Here is a 20669-nt window from a genome sequence, read left to right on the forward strand (position 1 = left end):
CCTGGCGGGCTGCAGTCCATGGGGTCGCAAACAGTCGAACAAGATTGAGTGAACAACAAAGATATATACACATATGAAGACAGGCACCCAGAAATAGAGATAATGTGGCAAAATGTTAACCATTGGTGAATCTAGGTGCTCATGTACTAGTTACCCAACCTTTCTGAAGGCTCGGTTTTTTTAATAATAAAAAGTTAGGAGATGATGGGTTGACGTATGTGCAAGAGTTTCCTACCTCATCCCACCCCACCCTACCTAAAACCAAATCAAATAGGCATGGGGTTGCCAGATATAACACAGGACACTCAATTAAACTTAAATTCCTAATAATAAATGATTCATTTAGTACAAATATGTCCCAAACAGTTCACAAAGGCCAAATATTACACATACTTATACTAATGAGTTACTCATTATTTATCTGAAATTCAAATTTAACTAGGTATCCTACATTTTTATTCATAAAATCTGGCAATTTTCATAAAAGCTGTTTATCTTGATATACATGACTGACCCTGCCCACAAACATGTCAAAATCTTAGTCAAGTTCATTTATCCATGAGAAAATGCCTATGGTCTTTCTGAGTTTTAAACCATAGCAGAAATAAACTTTTGTCCTTTAGCTGAATTTTCCTCCCTCTGGTCTCACCTTGTTCCATCCTGAATCTCTCATTTTTCTTCATAATTATAACACATCTGAAGGGTTGCATTTTTATTTGTGATAAAATCCATAGATACAATATACATACAGGTCACATAAAAATACATGACAGTGATAATTAAACCTAATATACAGTGACAGATAGTATGATTAAAGAACTGCACATTTATTGTATACAGTGTCACTAATGTTAGTGAATCTAATCTCTTCTAAGAAGCAGCTCTCGCAGAGAATATGTTTAAGCAGTTAGTGGAAACACAGTAAAATTACTATTTATAGGACTATGACCTCAAAATACTCAGTCACACACTATCTCATGCACTTGATGAATGGCCCTGATTTACTACCTTTCAATAACATAGTAGGGAAAAGCAATAAGAAGCCCATTACTTGCAGAAGCAATTATAGAAAACCACTTTGGAACAGTAGCACCATTCCATATTATAAAATGCACATTTGTTATATTGCACCTTCCTGAGTTGAACTTGGAAAACGGTAGCCACACAAAATCCCAGAATGGGTGAACTCATCCCAGTCTGGGCCTTCACTGGTGGCTGTAGTAATCTTGACCATCATAGCTGTCATAGCCACGCCCTTTATAGTAGCTGTACTCATCCTCATAGGCTCGATAACTGTCCCCACGAGGATCTCCATTCTCACTTTCATAGATTTCATACCCATTGTCATACTCATTGGTGCCTGTTTGTTCATACTCCCCAGGGGTGGTGGTTTTCCCAAACGGTGGTGGGGTGGTCCCATAGACCTCCTGGGGTGGGGTTGTAGATTTAAGCCCACCATTTGGAGAAGTAGTGCTTACTCCGGTATTGGCTTCAGTGACACTTTCTTCTTCGCCTTCTTCCTCTCCGTTATCCCCACCGCTGCTGCCATGGCCGTTGTCTACTTCTGTACTGTTGCTACTGGTGCCATTTATGCCTTGCTCAGTATCATCCACTTCTGCCTCATTTTCTTCCTCTTCTTCTTCCTCTTCTTCTTCATCACTCTCATCCTCTTCTGCAGGCTTCTTTCCTGTAGCCCCAGCCTATAAGGAGAAGTTTGAAAGAATTCAAATCTAGGTGTGAAAAACATAAAACTTAAGGCCATTGTTTCATCCAACACAAGCTTTCTGTACTGACATCTTTATACTTCATGTAATTTTGAATTGAAACCAGTTTAACTTACAAAAGAACTGGTGGAGGTTTTAAATTCAGAATTAGTACTTTTGTCATTGGATGCCGATGGAGAAAAAGCCACTTGATAAATAAGTCTTTTCTGTGGGAGATGCTTTCTATAACTTTGCTACTCGCTTTCTGTGCCTTGGAAACCTCTTCCCAGAAATGCAATGGTATCGCTCAGCAGTTTTTATCCATTGCTAAGCTGCTTGGCCTTAGTCTTCTGTGATAATGTTGAAAAGTTAGTGTAAGAACATGGAAAGAGATCTTGCCTGGGAAAAGATCTCTCCTTATTTATTTGTAAACAGGGATATTGTACCTGCTCTTACTTTTTCATCAAGTTAATGAAGAGAATATAAAATACTGTATGTATAGTGTCAGGATAACCTCGGACTTCAGTAAAGAAAGGAAAGCAGATTGAACATTTTGGAGGAATTGTTACCTTCTTGGGAAGCCGGATGGCAGCTAGACCTATGTCTCCAGTTCCAGGTGTAATCTCCTCTCCGTAGCCAAGTGTGGTAGTGGAAAGGGTGGTGTTCTCAGCCTCTGATTCTTCATCTTCATTTTCATCAGAGTCTTCATTCCCTCCATTGTTTCCTTCTTCATTTGAAGTCTCCTGTTGAAAATGTCCAGAGCAAGAAAAAATTATTTTAGCTGAAAGATAACTCAAGATTTGTTGGAGTCATGAACCATTATTGGGAAAGTAACAGTGGTTGCTGGTTTCCCTTGGCCATCTTGTTGCCCAGTGTTGACACCTGTGCTTTCTCTTATGCCAGTTGCAGTTCTCACTTCTTGGAATTCAAAGTATTTTCACCCTATTTACCTCACTATGGTGTGTTTTAGATATTTCTGTATTCTACTTAATCAATTCAAAGATATTTATGTAATAATTTCAGCACATCTGACTACGTGGTATCATACCATATATAGCTTAGGCTCTTGAAGTCTTGTTAGTAACTACTATGACATGATAGTACATTGATTATTGTATTTGCTGACAAGTAAGCTGAGAAATTTGGACCTATTTTCTTATTCCCTAGAGCAGCCTTGTAAGGTAAGATTGTTACTTATACTGTTTAGAAAAGGAAAGTGAGCTTAGATCACTGGAAAAGACTCCGACGCTGGGAGGGATTGGGGGCGGGAGGAGAAGGGGACGACAGAGAATGAGATGGCTGGATGGCATCACCAACTCTTTGGACATACATGAGTTTGAGTGAACTCCGGGAGTTGGTGATGGACAGGGAGGCCTGGCGTGCTGTGATTCATGGGGTCACAAAGAGTCAGACACGACTGAGCGACTGGACTGAACTGAACTGAACTGAAAGTCTTATGGTGAATGATGAAACTATATCTTTCTAACTAAAAGAAAAATTGAGCCCTTTTCCTGTACCATGATGATTTTTGATGATGAGGAGGATTTATGTGAATTGCCCACACTAAACCTAGGATGTTTTTATTTTAAGGAATTTTTTTTTTTATAGAACCCCTTCTCTTCGAACAAGTTAATTGCATGTCTTATGTACTATAAAAAAAATAAGTGAATGTATTTCATTTACTTTCAAGAGTACTTAAAGAAAAATAAATATATTAAATTCAAACTCCATCTGCTAACATATAAGCCAGTTCTGAGCTACATGCAGTATTCAAAAGATTCCATGATTTTTCTGTGAAATTAAGAAACTGAACACTCCAATAAATTCTTACTGATATATTATGTTATTGTAGGAAGACGTTTTCTAAAAATTACTACTCCTTTATGAATATTTTTATAATCTTCAATATTTTACTGTTTAGTCTTTACTCCATGTTGTTAGGCAATAAACTGTTGACTGAGTTAATCCCCTAAAGTAATTCATAGCTAGTATTGAAAGTCAGGAATTCATATACAGATAATTTATTTAGTTTAAATGAGTACTAGAGAAGTAAATTTATTTCAATGCATTTTAAAAGAGATTATATGTTAGGATAATTTTAACTAGGCATCTTATATTTTAAGACTTCAAAACAAACAAACAAAAGCCACATTTAGCTTTTCTTATTACTAAAACAAACTATGTCTGTTTCATCAGATATGTAAATGTTACTGTTTCAGTGAACACTTGGGACTACTAGAGTCCACCTCAAAACAGTCTCCAAGCTAACTTTGTCAAATATTCCACAAACATCATACTGTTTATTTACTTTTTCATGTTTATATGCTTTAGTCCAACAGACTAAACCTTTTAGGGGAAAAAGAGGAAAGCTCTTTTGGGTAGGAAAATATACAGATTGGATCCTTCTCGCTTGTTTCACAAGTGAAAAAACTGAGGTCCAGTGGGACAAATGACTAGCATGAGGTCAAAGACATGGCAGTTCATTAGCAGCAGGGTCGTGACCACAGACCCAGACTCCCAATTCGTAGGATTCTCTATTTTCTCCTACAACACCCTTTCTTTTTCTGGTACTTTATTTAAGGTTGTCCTGCTGCAATGACTTAAAAAGGAAAGTAGGTCAAACTTTTGATGGATGTATGTGTGTTAGTTGGTCTGTCATGTTCAACTCTGCAACCCCATGGACTACAGTCTGCAAGGCTTCTCTGTCCATGGAATTCTCCAGGCAAGAATATTGGAGTAGATAGCCATTCCCTTCTCCAGAGGATCTTCTGACCCAGGGATCAAACCCAGGTCTCCTGCATTGCAGGTGAATTCTTTGCCATCAGAGCTACCAGGGAAGCCCTAGGCCTCAAATATCTTTTTGTATAGAAAAATTAGCAGTCATTTGTACTTGAGTGTATTATTAACCCACTAGAATGACTAAAATGACTGAAAGAAACGTGTTGATGAGAATGTAGAGCTGATGGAATGCTCCTATAGGGATAGTAGGAGTTTACGTTAGTATCTTGGCTGTGGGAAGTTATTGGTGACATCTCCTAAGGATGAATATATGCAGACCTTTCAACATAGACATTTCATGTCTAGGTAAAGTGGCCTCCAGAAATGAATGCATATGTTCACCAGAAGGAGTACTAGAACATTCACAGCAGCACTCTTTGGTCACAGGCCAAATGTGAAAACTCCTTAACTGCCCATCAACAGAAGGTTAGCACATTGTGATGCACAGACATGATGAAATACTGATATTGAGAACAAGTGATTTACAACTACAGAACCATATGGGTCAGTCTCTGAAGCTGAGAGTGAAAGAGGCTACATGTAAAAGAGTATATGCTGCATGATTCCATACATATATGTGCGTATAGGAATGAAACACAGAAAGAGCCAAAAACAATCTTTCTGATAGGAGTCATCATAGCATTTGCCCTTGGTGGGGGTTGGTTAATGAATGGAATGGAGCACAATGCATGTGCTGCTTTTTCTATAGGTTCTGGGTAATACTTAAAGTGTTCGATTTCTGAAATTTCAGTCATCTACAAACTTATGATAATTGTGTTATGTATATTGAAAGTGAAAGTAGCTCAGTCGTGTCTGACTCTGTGACCCCATGGACTGTATAGTCTATGGAATTCTCCAGGCCAGAATACTGGAGTGGGTAGCCTTTCCCTTCTTTAGGGGATCTTCTCAACCCAGGGATCGAACCCACGTCTCCCACGTTGCAGTCCGATTGTTTACCAGCTGAGCCACAAGGGAAGCCAATGTGTCGATAAAACTTTAAAATGTGTGACTGTATAATTTAGGAGAGGGGAAAAAAATGTATGATCATGAAGTAGAAAATATGCCTAAGCACCTGATCCTGGGAATACAATTCCTGGGGACTCTGTATTTAACCTAAATTGCCGATGAAATTTTAGAGAAGAGATGGGGAAAAAAGAAGTTCTAAATTCTCTTCAGGATGGAAGACTACAAGTTTTATTCACACAGTCTTCCATTATCACTTTGAGTGAATGGTCTTTGGAGCATTCATTCCTCTGCAGTTCTAAAACCATTCCACCAAATATTGACTGGGCACTAAATATGTATAAGACACTGAGCTGGGCAGTGTGAAGAGATGCAAAAGAGATTACAACACTGTTCATCCTCAAAGCAGGGGTTGTAACCTGTGGTCTCAAGTGTCCTGGGTCATGGGTAGTTTGCAGATAAGTTCTGAAAGGACTAGAAATGTTCACAGACTGTTTGGAAAATATTGAGTAGGTGAGATGTCATCAGAGTCCTGAAGGACTCTTAATCTTCCTCCATCCCCAACCACCATTACAACAAATGAAGAACCATTGCCAAAAGGTATGCAATCCAGTTGGGAAATCTAGCTGGTCAGGCAATTTTACAGTCACTCTACAGCAAACAGCTGTAGTTAAATGGATTACCCTAGCTTAGTTCTTGTGTAAGATTAGTATGTGGAACTCCAGGCAATAGGTGGCATTTTTCCTGGCACTGGCTTCACATTCTTGTAAGGTCTTCCTTTAAAAGCTATTGGGTTAAATTATGGTACTGAAAATGTTATTTTATGGTTTAAAAAATTAAACTAATTATTTGTCACTTTTAAAGTTCCCACACCACTTTGTTTTCAAGATAGCAGACATTTATCCATGATCCATTTTGGAATGTCATTGTCCCTTCATAAATAGCACCTAAGAATACCTGAATTTAGAAGGTTCTCAAACCAGTGGATAGCTATAATTGACTATCCAGGAAAATGTACCTAAATAGTAGTTTGCATGGGCAAGGATATCAGCTGTAAACATGTTAGTACAATTTCCAGGTTATGTAGATGAATTTTAGCCATGAACTACACTAATTTGTAGTACTGTATAGGAAGATATTTCTACATCTTGAGTATTTACATTTCTGCAAGGACATGAATTTTATAATTAGACAAAAAGACATATGAAATTCCAGTTTAAAAGAACAACCCTACTGTGTGAGTCAAGAAGGGCAGATGAGGCACTTCCCTGGTGGTCCATTAGTTAAGAATCTGCCTGCCAATTCAGGGGACACGGGTTCAATCCCTGGTCTGGGAGGATTCCATGTACCACAGGGCAACTAAGCCCATGGGCCACAACTCCTGAGCCTGCTCGCCGCAACAAGAGAAGCCACCACAATGAGAAACACGAGCAATGCAACTGGAGTAGCCCCACTCACAACTAGAGAAAGCCTGCACACAGCAACAAAGATCCAGCACAACCATAAATAAATAAACATTAAAAAAAAAGGCAGATGAATCACAGTAACACTATAGAGAATATAAGACTAACTTTCTTATACTACCCACTCATCAAATTGAATTTTTAAAGTTCAGTCCTTATAAACCTAGTGCAATACATAAAACAAGTATTGCACTAAGTTTAGGATTATTATGTATTTATCTTTTACCATCACACTCTGTCCATCTATAAATGTAAATAATGCTTTCTTCCTTTTTTTCAGAATCAACATTTCTTCCACTTAAAATGGAGATACTTTTGTATTCATGTACCACTTGCAGGTAACTTTAACCCCAAACAGTAATAGTGTTTTAAACAGATTGTTTTAGTTAATCTTAATTTAAATAATACCCCCCTTCTCCAAAAGAGAAGACTGGGGGCAGTTGGTAAGCTGGCAGTGGCTATTTGCTGAGTCTTAGCTACAGGAAACTAGTTTCCTATTTATTTATTTTGTGCTGCCTGGCTTGTTATGGAAAAAAAAAAGACTGCAGAAATTCCTTACCTCTTCTTCCTCCTCCTCTTCTGAGCTATCACCATTTCCATTTTCTTCAGATGAGTCACTACTGCTCTAAAAAATATGTATACATGAATTCATACACATATGAATATATGTACATATATATTTATTTACTCAGAACAGTTCTCAGCTACTGTGAGAAAGATATGAGGAGACTGCTGCTGCTGCTGCTAAGTCGCTTCAGTCGTGTCCGACTCTGTGTGACCCCATAGATGGTAGCCCACCAGGCTCCGCCGTCTCTGGGATTCTCCAGGCAAGAACACTGGAGTGGGCTGCCATTTCCTTCTCCAATGCATGAAAGTGAAAAGTGAAAGTGAAGTCGCTCAGTCGTATCCGACTCTTCGCGACCCCATGGACTACAGCCTACCAGGCTCCTCCACCCATGGCATTTTCCAGGCAAGAGTACTGGAGTGGGTTGCCATTGCCTAGACATACACAAAACGAGGTTAGAGAAAAAGGGGAATTTTACAGTGACCAAGATATGCTTTGAAATACGCCATTTTTAACTTCAAAAGCATTGACAATATGTTGAAACATTTTGTATGTAAAACTAGAGCAATGAATGGCAGAATGATTTAGCTCTGAGCAAATGAGAGGATTATCTGGTCCAGTTTTTTTATTTTACAGAGAAGGAATCTGAAGCTCACAATGGCTGAATTCTCCAAGCAGCTCAAGGCAAATCTAAAGCTATAACATAGATATTATTGTTTCATTTTCTTTATAAAATATGAATGAAATGATAATTAGACTTATTACAAAATATAAGTTGTTGTGTGCTAAGTTACTTCAGTCGTGTCCGACTCTGTGTGACCCTATGGACTGTAGCCTACCGTGTTCCTCTGTCCATGGGATTCTCCAGGCAAGAATACTGGAGCGAGTAGCCAGGCCCTCCTCCAGGAGCTCTTCCCAACCTAAGTATCTAACCTGTGTCTCCTTTTCTCCTGCTCTGCAGGCAGGTTCTTTATCAGGAGCACCACCTGGATGATTTTCTTAAATGATGAGCTCTCCTGGTGAATTTAGACTTTGACTTGAAATTAAATTTGCATATAATTTTAGTACCTTTTAATCTAATTAAAGTCATCCCTAAATTGAAGTGTGTGTCTATAAAACTTTACGAGAGAAAAATTCATACAAGAGTTGTAAGTTATATAAGAAGAGAAATTAATTTACCTAGTTAGGAAATTTATGAGTAAAATTTCTCTAAAAAGCTCAATATTGAATGAGAATAAATTAAACCAAGGAGTCTATATAAAAATAAAAGTTAATGAGCTTTTCTATGTTTTTAAAAATATTTATTTTTGTATTTATATATTTATTTATACATAAATAAATATTTATATATATTTACAGATTGACAGGGAGGCCTGGTGTGCTGCAATTCATGGAGTCGCAAAGAGTCGGACACAACTGTGCGACTGAACTGAACTGAAAAGTTCTTAGTTGTGGCATGTAGGGCCTAGTTCCCTGACCAGGGATTGAATGCAGGCCTACTGCATTGGGAGTCCAGAGTCTTAGCCACCGGGCCACCAGCGAAGTCCCAACTTTGCTACTTTTTAAAAGGAAATGCTAATCCCAATTGAATTTTCCTTCTTTTTCTGCAACCACTATTTCTCCTTGGTATAAGTAAAAACCCAACATAAGATTCTATCATTTTCTGCCCTGCAAATTTATCTTTGATTCTGGTGACTTGTGAAGTACGGTGGGTCTTAGAAAACATAGCTATAGAAGAACCTTAGGGTGAGAGATCAGTTGAGGGAATATTTATGTCCCAGTACTGCTCAGGTCTCTGCCTTTGGGCTCATTCTTCAGATGGCCACGCCATACACCCAAGGAAAGGAATGCTTCTCCCTTTGAGCCAAGAATAACCTTGGGTGGAAAAGAGAACAATTAGACTGACTCTTCCACTGCCCTTACCTTAATGGCTGTGCCTTCCCTAGCCCAGAGGTGAAAAAAGCATAAGGTTCTATTGAAACTATTTCTATTTGTTAGTTAAATTATATATAGAGAGGACAGCTTATTTTGTAGCATATTTTGTCTCAGCAAGAGTGGTTTTTTTAATGTAGTTAAGATTTATTCGATTTTCATACAACAGCAGGATAAAAATTCTATTCAAGTTCCCACAGACTATAAACCAGGAAACTCTGGAACTTATCCAGGGACATAAAACAAGGTACAAAAATTTCATGGTCTAAAGGTGTTTAAATCATACTCAGTGGGAATGTTTTAATCATTTTACAAGCTTCCTCACCCCTAGCTTTCATTCTACTTCAACCACATCACTCTTCAATTAGTATCTACATAAGGACAGTTTTAAAACTGCTTGAAATGCCTTGAAGCCTCAGCATTTTTTTATTTTCCTTTCTTTCAGTTAGGCCTTATTACCAAGTTGTTACCAAGTCCTACAGATCCTTCTGGAAGTCTTTCATATACTCCTTCCAACCTCTATCTTTCCTGGATTTATTCAATTCCAGAAGACACATTCCACGTGTTGTACTGATAATCAGAATCATAGCAAGAGAAGAAGCTGGAAATATGGGCAGTTTTTCCACGTCAAGTACTGTGATAACCGAGATGAGTCTGATAAAAGAAATATAAGATAAAGTCCTTGCTGTCGAAGAGTTCACACACTAATCAAATGTTTTAATCATAAAAAAAAAGTTTCCTCAATTAAAAATGCTTATGGCATTAACCTTATTTATACTTCCATTTCTATAGCCAAGCAGATAAACTGCAATAGGTTGACAGCCTGGCAATCAATATAGATCATGCATATTGGTATTTTGGAAACGATTATATATAAACAAAGATTCCATCTGAATAGAACATGAATTTCAAAGCCAATGAAGCTTAATGATTTGGGGGGTGATAATCTGGGTACTAAATACTTAATAGAATTAAGAAAATGAATAATTAAGAGGCTTGGCGTGCTGTGATTCATGGGGTCGCAAAGAGTCGGACACGACTGAGCGACTGAACTGAACTGAACTGAACTGATGGAAGCATATAAATAGACATGCAAGGAGAAACATGTTGGAAATCAAACTTTGTAAAGTGGAACAGTAAGTCATCCATACTAGCTCAGACTGTTAGATTGCAAGATATATTTTATTGAATTCTATTTTATTTATTAATTTAGTTTTTCTTTTTTAAAAAAAATTTTTTGGAGTATAGTTGATTTACAATGTTGTGTTATGAATTCTATTTTAAAACAACTCTCTTATTTACAAATTCTACATTGCTTGAGATAGACCTATCTGCATACAGTCTGTAGCAATTTTGAATATTAAAGATCTGCTTAAAAATCTATGATGTTTGCGTCTATCGATAAGGAAAAATATAACCTTTCCTAATATCGTTTCAGTGTGGACACTTGAATTGGACCACATGTATATATCTGTAAAATTTTCTAGATAGGAATATTTCTAAGTATATGATATTTTAGAAAAGTTGAGGAAGTAGTCCAAAATTTGAATGTATTATCATTTCTATTTAGTTTAAGAAGGACAACGAAATTTCAAATGAGCACTGTTATTTATGGGCAAACCAAAGAATGGAAGGCAATTCTGAAAACCCACAATGCTTGTATCAACCATGCTCATATTTTTGCGGCTACACACATTCCCCATAATTATTATGGTGCTAGAAATACTTTAAAATGATCATTTCCTATCATTGTATGAGTTAGAAATGGGTTAGCTCAACATATGGCAGGATGCTATGCCAAGCCACTGTGCTGAGGCATAGTTTTTGGCGTCCTGACTGTTTTTAGTGTCTCAGAAGTCCTGGATCAGATGGTGCATAATTGGTGCCCTGAACCCAAACTGTATAGTAATAAAAATAGCACAGTGCTGGTTTGTTGTCTATTTAAAATCAGCACCACACCCTCTAGTTTTCAGAACCCTCTTCACAGGTAGTAACCCAGTATAAACAGAAACTCTTATTTTTAGTGGTTAGTTATTTTATGTTTGTTTACAAATTTTAAGAATGTTTTGTTTTTCTCAGAAGTTTTTTAAGTTCGCTTCATGAATTTCTCTCTTTTGCATTCTTGAGCCATTCTTATTCTAGTGAATTACACAGGTCAAAGGTTAAGAAAATCTTCAGCAAACCATAGATTATCAGGAATTTTGTAATGGTCTTTGTTGTTTATGAATTCATTTCCCCCTAAATTAAAGGACTCTATGTTATTGGATATAAAACAGCTATATGACAGTATTGAATCTACTATAATATGGCAGTTCGTGGCTGCATCACTGAGTTGAATGTCAACAACTGATAAAATTGTCAACCTTGTCAGTGAATTAGTCAAAGCACCTGAACTCGATCTTCGTGGTGTGTGCTTTCATTATGTCATTCTAGACTGGGCCCAAATGAGTTTATTCTGTGTGCGTGTATAGCTCTGCTTTATAAGGAAACTTGGGAATAAACTTTATTATATTAAAAACAGACTGCTTGAGCAAGTGGTCTTTCTGGCTGAATTTCAGTGAGAGTTGAGTTTAGGTGTTTTGTAGTTAAATTCAATTCCTTTTCAATTATAAGGAGTGAGAAAAAATTAATTTTTATACTTACTTGAACTGCAAATCGTTTTAGAGCAGGATAAAAGTAGGCATGCTTATAAAGATAATACCGGGGTCTGTACTTAAATACCTGCATGAACACAATAAATGATATATTCATGTTTCATGTACATTAAATCTAAAGTAAGTGTAGTCAAGCCAAGGAATTATGCTAAAGTGAATTACCCCATTTTCTTCAGAATCCTCTAATTTGGCTCTTCGATGCAAATTTTTCATCTGTTTAAAAGAGCAATAAATTACTATATATTCTCTCTTTAATATCAAAACACAAAAAATTGAAATAACTATAGGTTTTTAGTAAAGAACTTACTGAAAGAGCACAGGCCATTCCCAAAATGCTGAGCAAAATTAAAACCGTCTTCATTTTGGTGATTGCTTCTGGAATTAATGAAGTGGTAAAGTTAATGAGTAAAACTAAGAATGTACCTTTTCTTCACATACTTCACATACTAGGAGATGTATTTAATTTGTTTTCATTTTTTGTCCAATTAAAGTTTTGACTAACTAGGACCAAATTTCTGCTTTTGTTTTAAAATTGTTCCTTCTACGTAAGTGGTAGAAGATAGACTTTATCCATCTATTTGAATAATCATGAGTTCCATACTTGGTTTTAACCTCTCTGATCTGACTTGTAAATGAAAATCCATTTCATCACTGCCAGAGTTTGAATGCTTACTATGTTTCACATTGGGGTGAGGAGGCCTTATAATACCATTGACATGGAACACCAGCTGGTATAGTTATGTGACCTGCTTGTTTTGTTTATTATTAAAAACTAAGGAAAAAAAATTGAATACATTTGAATGATTACTTTTATGCCAGTTATCCTACAGGCTCTTTCCAGCATCTATATAGCTTTTAAACTAAAAGTTTGTTTGTGCTATGAAGACTAAGAGCCATTTTCCCATGGATATCTTAGAATACTTGAATTTTTATGTGTGTGAAAAATCCATGATATATGAAATATTATTCTCACAATGTGTAGCACCCCAACATCCATGTTTAAGGATGAATCTATGAGAAAAGTTATCAGAGTTCATCTTGGGATATCAGAGACAAATTTCCTCAAATTATATTTTTCTCCAGTTCCATTTAGGCTTATAATCACTGGTGTGGGAGATTGTTATGGAATGGACATGAGCCTTTCCAGGGTCAGGGTGATAGTCATGTCAATTCTATGGAGGAATAGAAGATGCAACTCTCAGAATAGGAGTATTTTGTGAGCAGTCATGGGGTTTGCAAAGATCTCAGTTCCACATCGGAGAAGGCAGTGGCACCCCACTCCAGTACTCTTGCCTGGAAAATCCCGTGGACAGAGGAGCCTGGTGGGCTGCAGTCCATGGGGTCGCTAAGAGTCGGACATGACTGAGCGACTTCACTTTCACTTTTCACTTTCATGCATTGGAGAAGGAAATGGCAACCCACTCCAGTGTTCTTGCCTGGAGAATCCCAGGGACGGGGGAGCCTGGTGGGCTGCTGTCTATGGGGTCTCACAGAGTCAGACACAACTAAAACGACTTAGCAGCAGCAGCAGCAGCAGTTCCACATAGATTTCTCACAGGCAAAGAAGAGCAATCGTGAAATCCTATCCTAATTTTATTCTGTTTGATAAAATCCTAATTTAATAAAAGTTGAACAAACTTTGCTGAAAGCCACCAACACACTCAACTGAAAGAGTTCTCCTCCAGAGTGACAGCTTTGGCAATGTTTAAAAGCAGTATGTAATGGTGATCAGAATTTCCCCATAAATACACTGGGAGAAGTAATATTTAAAATGTATGAAATCCATGTCATAAACTATATATGAAAGTAGATTCTGCATTTTATCATCACTGGTCATGATTTATCACATCCTTGTTGAATATCTGAAGCTAAAATAAACATTACACAGAGGAAGGATAGAGGCCTGGAAAAGCTGTCTTGGGTTCTCTGTCACCTGTGTGGCAGAGTGGGTCTTTGATTTTGTTGCTTGTTAACTTACTCACAGTCCTGTCTACTTTAGTTCTTGATGGCCACATGGGAATAACGAGGCTTTCCCTGAAGGGGACTTGTCTGTTTAAGAAGCTTTCATTGCTATTGAGGTTCTCTGAATAATACTTTGAATTTGGCCCTTCATGATGGAGCCCACCAACAAACAGGAAGATTACTGCTCTGTAGCTTTATGAAAAGGGTTGGAATAATTACAATATCTTAAAGAGCTAAAAATGTAAATACATAGAACTGTAGAAAGATTTTGGAGTATAAAATTTCTCATAGCAAACTTTAAAAACAACTAGATGAAAATATAACACGAATAATATAAAAAGAACCAAGTGACTCACCTCGGCAGCAATCGGCTGCCTACATAAATCTCATTTTATTTACTTTGTGATTCATCAAGAGCAAAGAACCTCTATAGTGCCCACTACTAACCCAGACAACAATTCAAAAAATTTTAAAGGATTATTTTGAGAATCTAATTGCAAGTTTTTATTGGGAAGAGTATGATAAACTAACAGCATCATTTATTTCCCTAGTACTATGCATTTTTCCATTCGGATTTTAGAGCTATAAGATGTTAACACTTTGAAACCAAATATATATTTTGGAAAATATTGTTTATAACTGAAGTACGGATTAGGCATCACTGATGGAGAAATCATACATAGAGGCACATTTATAAATGCAAAATAGTATTCCAGTTAGGTTACCTTGGATGCATTAGAATGAGTAAAAACGTTATCTGTGAGGTACAGAGATAGAAAGTAGAAAGCATAATTTTCTAGTTAATGTACATAATATTAAGAGCTTATTTACATGCATAGGTTAATAAACAGCCTTTTCAAAAGAATCTAAAACCTGAGGTACTAGTTTAATGATAAACAAGTATTATATTACATAGCAATTCTCTACAATGTGTTAATATCTATATTTAAATAGAATGTTCAAAACCAAGCCCAGAGATGTGAAATGTAGGGTGTCTGATGTATAAGATAATGAAGTTGTTATATTAAACCTTACCTTTTGCAGTCCTGGAGTGAGAAGGCAGGCTCCCGGGAGTGAGTGACACAGATTGAATACTCTCTCTGCTCTCTCACTCACTCATTCACTTGCTCTTGTGGGCTATAAACTCTTTTTTGCCTTCCCACAGCCAATCACTGTCATGGCCAAAGTGATGTCAGAATGTGGATTCTCACCAGAAAAGTCCTGAACTTCCACACTTTTTCAAGACACAAGCTCAGTTGTATAAACATGAACTGTGGTTCTAGTGCCAAGAGGTTTGCATTGTGGAATTTAATTGAAGGTTAAGATGAAGATGAATAGTTTGAGTTCTGAATATATATATATAAATATACTGGATTTGAATTAAATAGCAAGAGATTTAACTATTTAAAATTTTCATAATTATACAAATTTTCACTATGTTGAAAGGAAGGAAAACTTACTGTAATAAGATACAGTTCTACATTATTAGTTTAGTAAAAAAAGAAAAAGAAACTAAATAATAAAAGACAGGAGCTGATAAACAATTAATACTTTAAAATCAATTATTTTATATTATTCAAATAGTGACTCATAAATTTGGTATAATTAAATGTCACAATTTATAAAATATATTTCCTGAGATATATTGCTGAGTATAAAATTTATATTAAGTTTTTGAGAATCCTGCTACTGAGAAGCAGGTTGCACTTTTTGCTTTGTAAAATAAACCTCTTTAGACTATCAACTTATATGGTCTTTTTTCATTGTACAAGAAATGTCACCTCAGTGTATTTTCTTGGGCTTCCATATAACTCTTTTCTGTTCATTTTCACATTTAATTTTTTTCTCATGGGTATAGAAAACAATGATTAGAGCTGGCAAGGATGAGCTGTTGTTATAGAAATGATTCATGGAAACCAAACACATAAGAAACTGATTGATAAACTAAAGTACTGAATTTTTTAATTTGCAAAGAGAAACTTAGCTTAATAGCTTGCATATTTTGCTTGTCCAGTCATTAAACCTTCCTCTAACTGTGAAGTCTACCCGAGAAACCAAAAATCTGTCTTTTGTTTCAGAAAAGTTGTTTAAAAGATATAGACTCATAGTAAAGACAAATGGATAAGCTCTAAAAATTCAACTCAACCCCATCTTAGTTCAATTTACCAAACTTTAAATTACTGAACTGTCCACTGACCCAGGACAATGGAAAGCAAATGTTCCAGGATGGAGAGCCAAAAACAAGACAGATCCTGTCTTTGCCTTTAAAAAATTTTAAAATCCGCCTCCATTGCAGGAGACACAGGTTAAATCCCTGGGTCAGGAAGATCCCCTGGAGGAGGAAATGGCAACCCACTCCAGTATTCTTGCTTGGAACATCCCGTGGACATAGGAGCCTGGTGGGCTACAGTCCACGGGGTCACAGAGTCGGACATGATTGAGCAACTGAGCATGCATGCACGTGTAGATGGATCTGGGGCAGAGCAGTCAAAATATATACAAGGTTTAGAGTTGCTATGAATGTATGGTGTTTTAATTCTAAATGACAAATGAGCAATGGAGCCGGGCTGTGACATCAGAATAGGAATTTACTATCCATAGATAAGATGTTAGCAAGAAGGAAGGAAAAAACATTCTTGGGAATGAGTTTAAAGGATATGGAAATATATGAAAAACATCCAAACAGCATCTAGTATTCACTGAGTTCTCTCATGCTAGTTCTTCATTTGTGCAATTTTACTTATCCTTCCCACACAGAAAACAATTCTATGAGATTATTCCCATCTACAGGTGAGGCAAATGAGGCCCAGGGATGGTAAGTATGCCCTGGGTTAGATGGCTAATAAATGGGGGAATCTAAGGACCAAAGTCAAGTCCAGTTCTAGAGTCTACTTTTAATCGCTATGTGTCCTTGCTGACACATTGAAAAAACTTCAGTGATTCAATAGATTGGAATAGTGAGTGGATGTAGGGACAGATGAGGTTGGTCAGATAGGCAGAGGCCAGATGAGGGAGTGGGCTTCAGCTGCACTAAGGGGTACAGACTCCACCATGGAAATGAGAGAATCCCAAAAGATTAAAGCAGAAAAACAATATATTTAGAATTGAAGTTGGGAAAAATCTTTTGTTGATAAAGCAGAGGTAGATTCAGGGAAGCGAGATTGTTGTGGAGGGGGGTGATTTCAAGAAGATATTTTAGTGGTCCAGAAAAGCAACAGTAAAAGTCTAAACTACAGCAGTAGCAGTGGGGAGTGGAACGAATGGAGCAAAGAAAAGTGATGTTAAATAGATAAAAGTAATAGGACTCAGTAGAGGTAAGACAAGTGGAAAAGATTAGGATGATTTCTGGATTTAGGGCTTGGGTAACTTTGAGAATTGGTGCAGCCACATCTCATGCAATTCCTAGCAGAGTTAATTGGTACAATATAATCATTCAGTAAGTTGTTAATGCTTTTGAACTCTGATGCTGGAGAAGACTCTTGAGAGTCCCTTGGACTGCAAGGAGACCCAACCAGTCCATTCTAAAGGAGATCAATCCTGCGTGTTCACTGGAAGGACTGATGCTAAAGCTGAAACTCCAATACTTTGGCCACCTCATGCGACGAGTTGGCTCACTGGAAAAGACTCTGATGCTGGGAAGGATTGGGGGCGGGAGGAGAAGGGGACGACAAAGAATGAGACGGCTGGATGGCATCACCGACTCGATGGACATGAGTGTGAGTGAACTCCGGGAGTTGGTGATGGACAGGGAGGCCTGGCGTGCTGTGATTCATGGGGTCGCAAAGAGTCGGTCACAACTGAGCAACTGAACTGAACTGAACTGAAGTTGTTAATAGTATGATACAATAAAAGGGGTTGAGAACTGAGAATCAAAAGACTGAAAGTTTGTTCTACCAACATGTGAACCACTTAACCTCAAGAAGACTTCAATTTAAGCCATCTTTTAAAAATAAGGGAATTTTCACACCAAGAAAGAACTGACCATCAGTCAGTTGGACCATCATTCCTCCATCACCTGTGAAGCATTATTCCCAATCAGTAGGATTTGAACCTGATGAAATCTCTATATCTAGAGAAATTATAGGAAATAGATGACTATTTAAAATAACATCATTGGGATGCATTCAGCAAAGTTCAGAAAGTGGGAAACTTTATCAGACATATTACCTGGCTTCTGTCTTATTAGCGGGAGAAATTTTAAAAAGAGAGAAGGGAAACTATAGATTAAAAAGATTTCAGAGACATTTCTAGAGAAATTTTGAAACAGAGAAATGTTGACTGCTAATTGCATATTTTATAGTATTAAGAAATTATTGTTAAGTTTTATGTATAATGATATTACGTTTTTAAAAGAATTCTCATCTTTTAGAGATTCAATCTTAAAATATTCATGGATGAAACAGATATCATGGGGTGGGGAAAAAAGATGAAACAAGGTTGACCATAAATTTATAATCATCAAATTGGTGATAAGTCAGTGGAGATTCAATATACTATGCTCTTCACTTTTGTATGTTTGTAGAGGTCTGTACATAGTTATTTTTTTAATGGAAGTGATTGAACTAAGTGATCTTTAAGACTTTTCATGTTTCTAATATTCTGTAATCTATAAATTATTTAAGCTTGATATGTCCTTTCCGGGAACCCTCTAATCTAAATTGACTGCATTTATCCATGCATGCTATTTGGAACATTCTGAGGAATGGTGCTAGAAAAAAAATCACAGATCCTTGCTGCTTTTTTTTTTAATCATGGCTGATCCAACAAAACTTTTTGTTGAAATCTCACTATCATAATGGTCTTCTTTATTTAAACAGGTTGTTGTGAACTGATTCTCTTATATGCCATATGAATATACATTCATCTCATTGATGCCACACCTGAGTTGCACTGTGTGATGAGTCGTTTCTGGAAGAACCCCACATTCACTGTGATGTACACTTCTTTCTTACCTGCCATGTTTACTCAGTTATCAAATCTCTTATTAAATTATTGAATTAAATAAGATTATTAAATCTCTCAGTTATTAAATCTCTTCCTCCACAGTTTCTTTGAAATCCATCCTCCCTCTTTTCCTGTCACTTCTGCCTTTGTTCAAGTTCTCATTACTTCTTGCCAGATTGTAGTAGTAATATTAGAATAGAATATTACTGTGGCCTATTTCTCCGTCCCCAGACTTCTGTGACCACAGGATTTAGAATCAAAGATTGAGCTGAAGTCCTGCTGTTGTCTCTTGCTAGTTTATTACCTTGGGTTAAACTCTCTCAGCCTAAAAACTCTGCCCTCAACTTTTCTTTCCAACATTGTTTATTACTTCTTTCCTGCTAGAATATAGAGTTTAAGACGCTCTGTATTATCTTATGAGTAGCCAAGTCTAAGAAGTAGATGGCCACCTGATGCAAAGAGCTGACTTGTTGGAAAAGTCCTTAATGCTGGAAAAGATTGAGGGCAGGAGAAGAGGTCAACAGAGGATGAGATGGTTGCATGGCATCACTGACTCAATGGACATGAGTTTGAACAAGCTCCAGGAGATAATGAGGGACAGGGAAGCCTGGGGTGCTGCAGTTCAGGGGGTCACAAAGAGTCGGACACAACATAGTGACTGAACAACAGCAGCAACGAAGAAGTAGATAAATATTCTAAAACATAGTTTCATGTGAAGTCTCTCTGCAGCTCTTAATCAAAATCTTAATAACCTAGAATTTTCTAGAAGAAATGTCAAAATTTTGTCTTCTCTATAAAAAAATGCTAAAAATTCTGGGTGTGCCAACATTCTGGTTATTACTAAACCCGTCTACTGTTTCTTCCGTATCTCCCTCATCCACTCTTTCTCTCTGAAACCAAAAGTAGTATGTAGTTTGGACATCAACCCTCACATCTACAGTGTTCTTCTACTGAGCTATCTCACCATCAGCCTGGTTGTTCTTTGATACTTCATCATTGGACCCTTTTCTACCCAATCTAAGGTGTCATACTCCTTTAAACTTTTTATTTCCAGCATGCATTTTTTTGCCCTCAAACCAGGCTTACCTGTTCAACTTTTGCCTAATTTTTCCATCAGTATTTCTCTGGACTTTTATGTAATCAATCAGTTGCTATCACTTATTGAATTATAAGCTTGGGTGGTAGGAGCCACAAGAGATGCATTTATTTTGATTTGAGTTTATAATCCAATCAAGTTCTCCCTCCCTTTTCCCCTCCCAGGCCGCTCCTGTTTATGTGAAAGTCAAGTAATGCTTTTCCTACCACACTCAATTTCCCAGCAAAACTTTCACATATTCCATAGCCAGAAAAAACAAATACCAAACTGTACCTAATATAAATTCCTATTTAAGAACCATCATATTCTCTTGTGTGGTACTGGTGGTGGTGATGTGTGTCCATGTCATCTGTTTTTTATAGTGAGATTCTAGAGGGCAAGGAATATATCTATTTAAGTTACTATTTACAGAGTCAGGAAAACCACATCTATGGTTATTTACATGAGACTGGACGGTCTCATATATTCTGACATCAGGTGAACAAGAATGAGGATGTATCAATGAATTCCTTGCCCTTTCTAATGGAGAAGGCAAACATGTTAGCACACAATGCTATTAGCAGACAGTGAACTAAGTAAACCAAGAATACATATAGGCTGTTTTCTATG

General features: G+C 37.0%; 1 protein-coding gene and 1 long non-coding RNA gene across 5 annotated transcripts in view; one reads left to right on the plus strand and one right to left on the minus strand.

The window, feature by feature from the left end:
- LOC148777826 (uncharacterized) overlaps window positions 1–20669 on the plus strand; it is a 250697-nt gene that overhangs the window by 195894 nt on the left and 34134 nt on the right. For all 4 annotated transcript variants that reach the window (XR_016037431.1, XR_016037430.1, XR_016037432.1 and 1 more), the window contains one exon: window positions 7188–7245. This is a non-coding gene — a long non-coding RNA (uncharacterized LOC148777826). The remainder of the gene's footprint in view (window positions 1–7187; window positions 7246–20669) is intronic.
- On the minus strand, window positions 1206–15112 carry IBSP (integrin binding sialoprotein). The gene is made up of 7 exons (XM_055434224.2): window positions 15056–15112; window positions 12366–12433; window positions 12221–12271; window positions 12048–12125; window positions 7467–7532; window positions 2273–2446; window positions 1206–1700 (listed from the first exon to the last, which is right to left on the minus strand). The coding sequence occupies exons 2-7, from the start codon at window positions 12417–12419 to the stop codon at window positions 1206–1208; spliced, it is 918 nt and encodes a 305-aa protein (XP_055290199.1). The 5' UTR covers window positions 12420–12433; window positions 15056–15112.

This window comes from Moschus berezovskii, chromosome 5 (genome assembly GCF_049115385.1).
Source record: "Moschus berezovskii isolate FMDL1 chromosome 5, NW_MosBer_1.0, whole genome shotgun sequence".
Classification (NCBI taxonomy): domain Eukaryota; kingdom Metazoa; phylum Chordata; class Mammalia; order Artiodactyla; family Moschidae; genus Moschus; species Moschus berezovskii.

Excerpts from the sequence above, each read along its gene's own strand:
- IBSP (XM_055434224.2), bottom strand. The coding sequence starts at position 12,419 with ATGAAGACGGTTTTAATTTTGCTCAGCATTTTGGGAATGGCCTGTGCT. Across the intron at positions 12,126-12,220 it reads AGGATTCTGAAGAAAATGGG|GTATTTAAGTACAGACCCCG; the intron begins GTAATTCACTTT and ends GTGTTCATGCAG. Across the intron at positions 2,447-7,466 it reads AAGAGGAGGAGGAAGAAGAG|GAGACTTCAAATGAAGAAGG; the intron begins GTAAGGAATTTC and ends CATTTTCAACAG.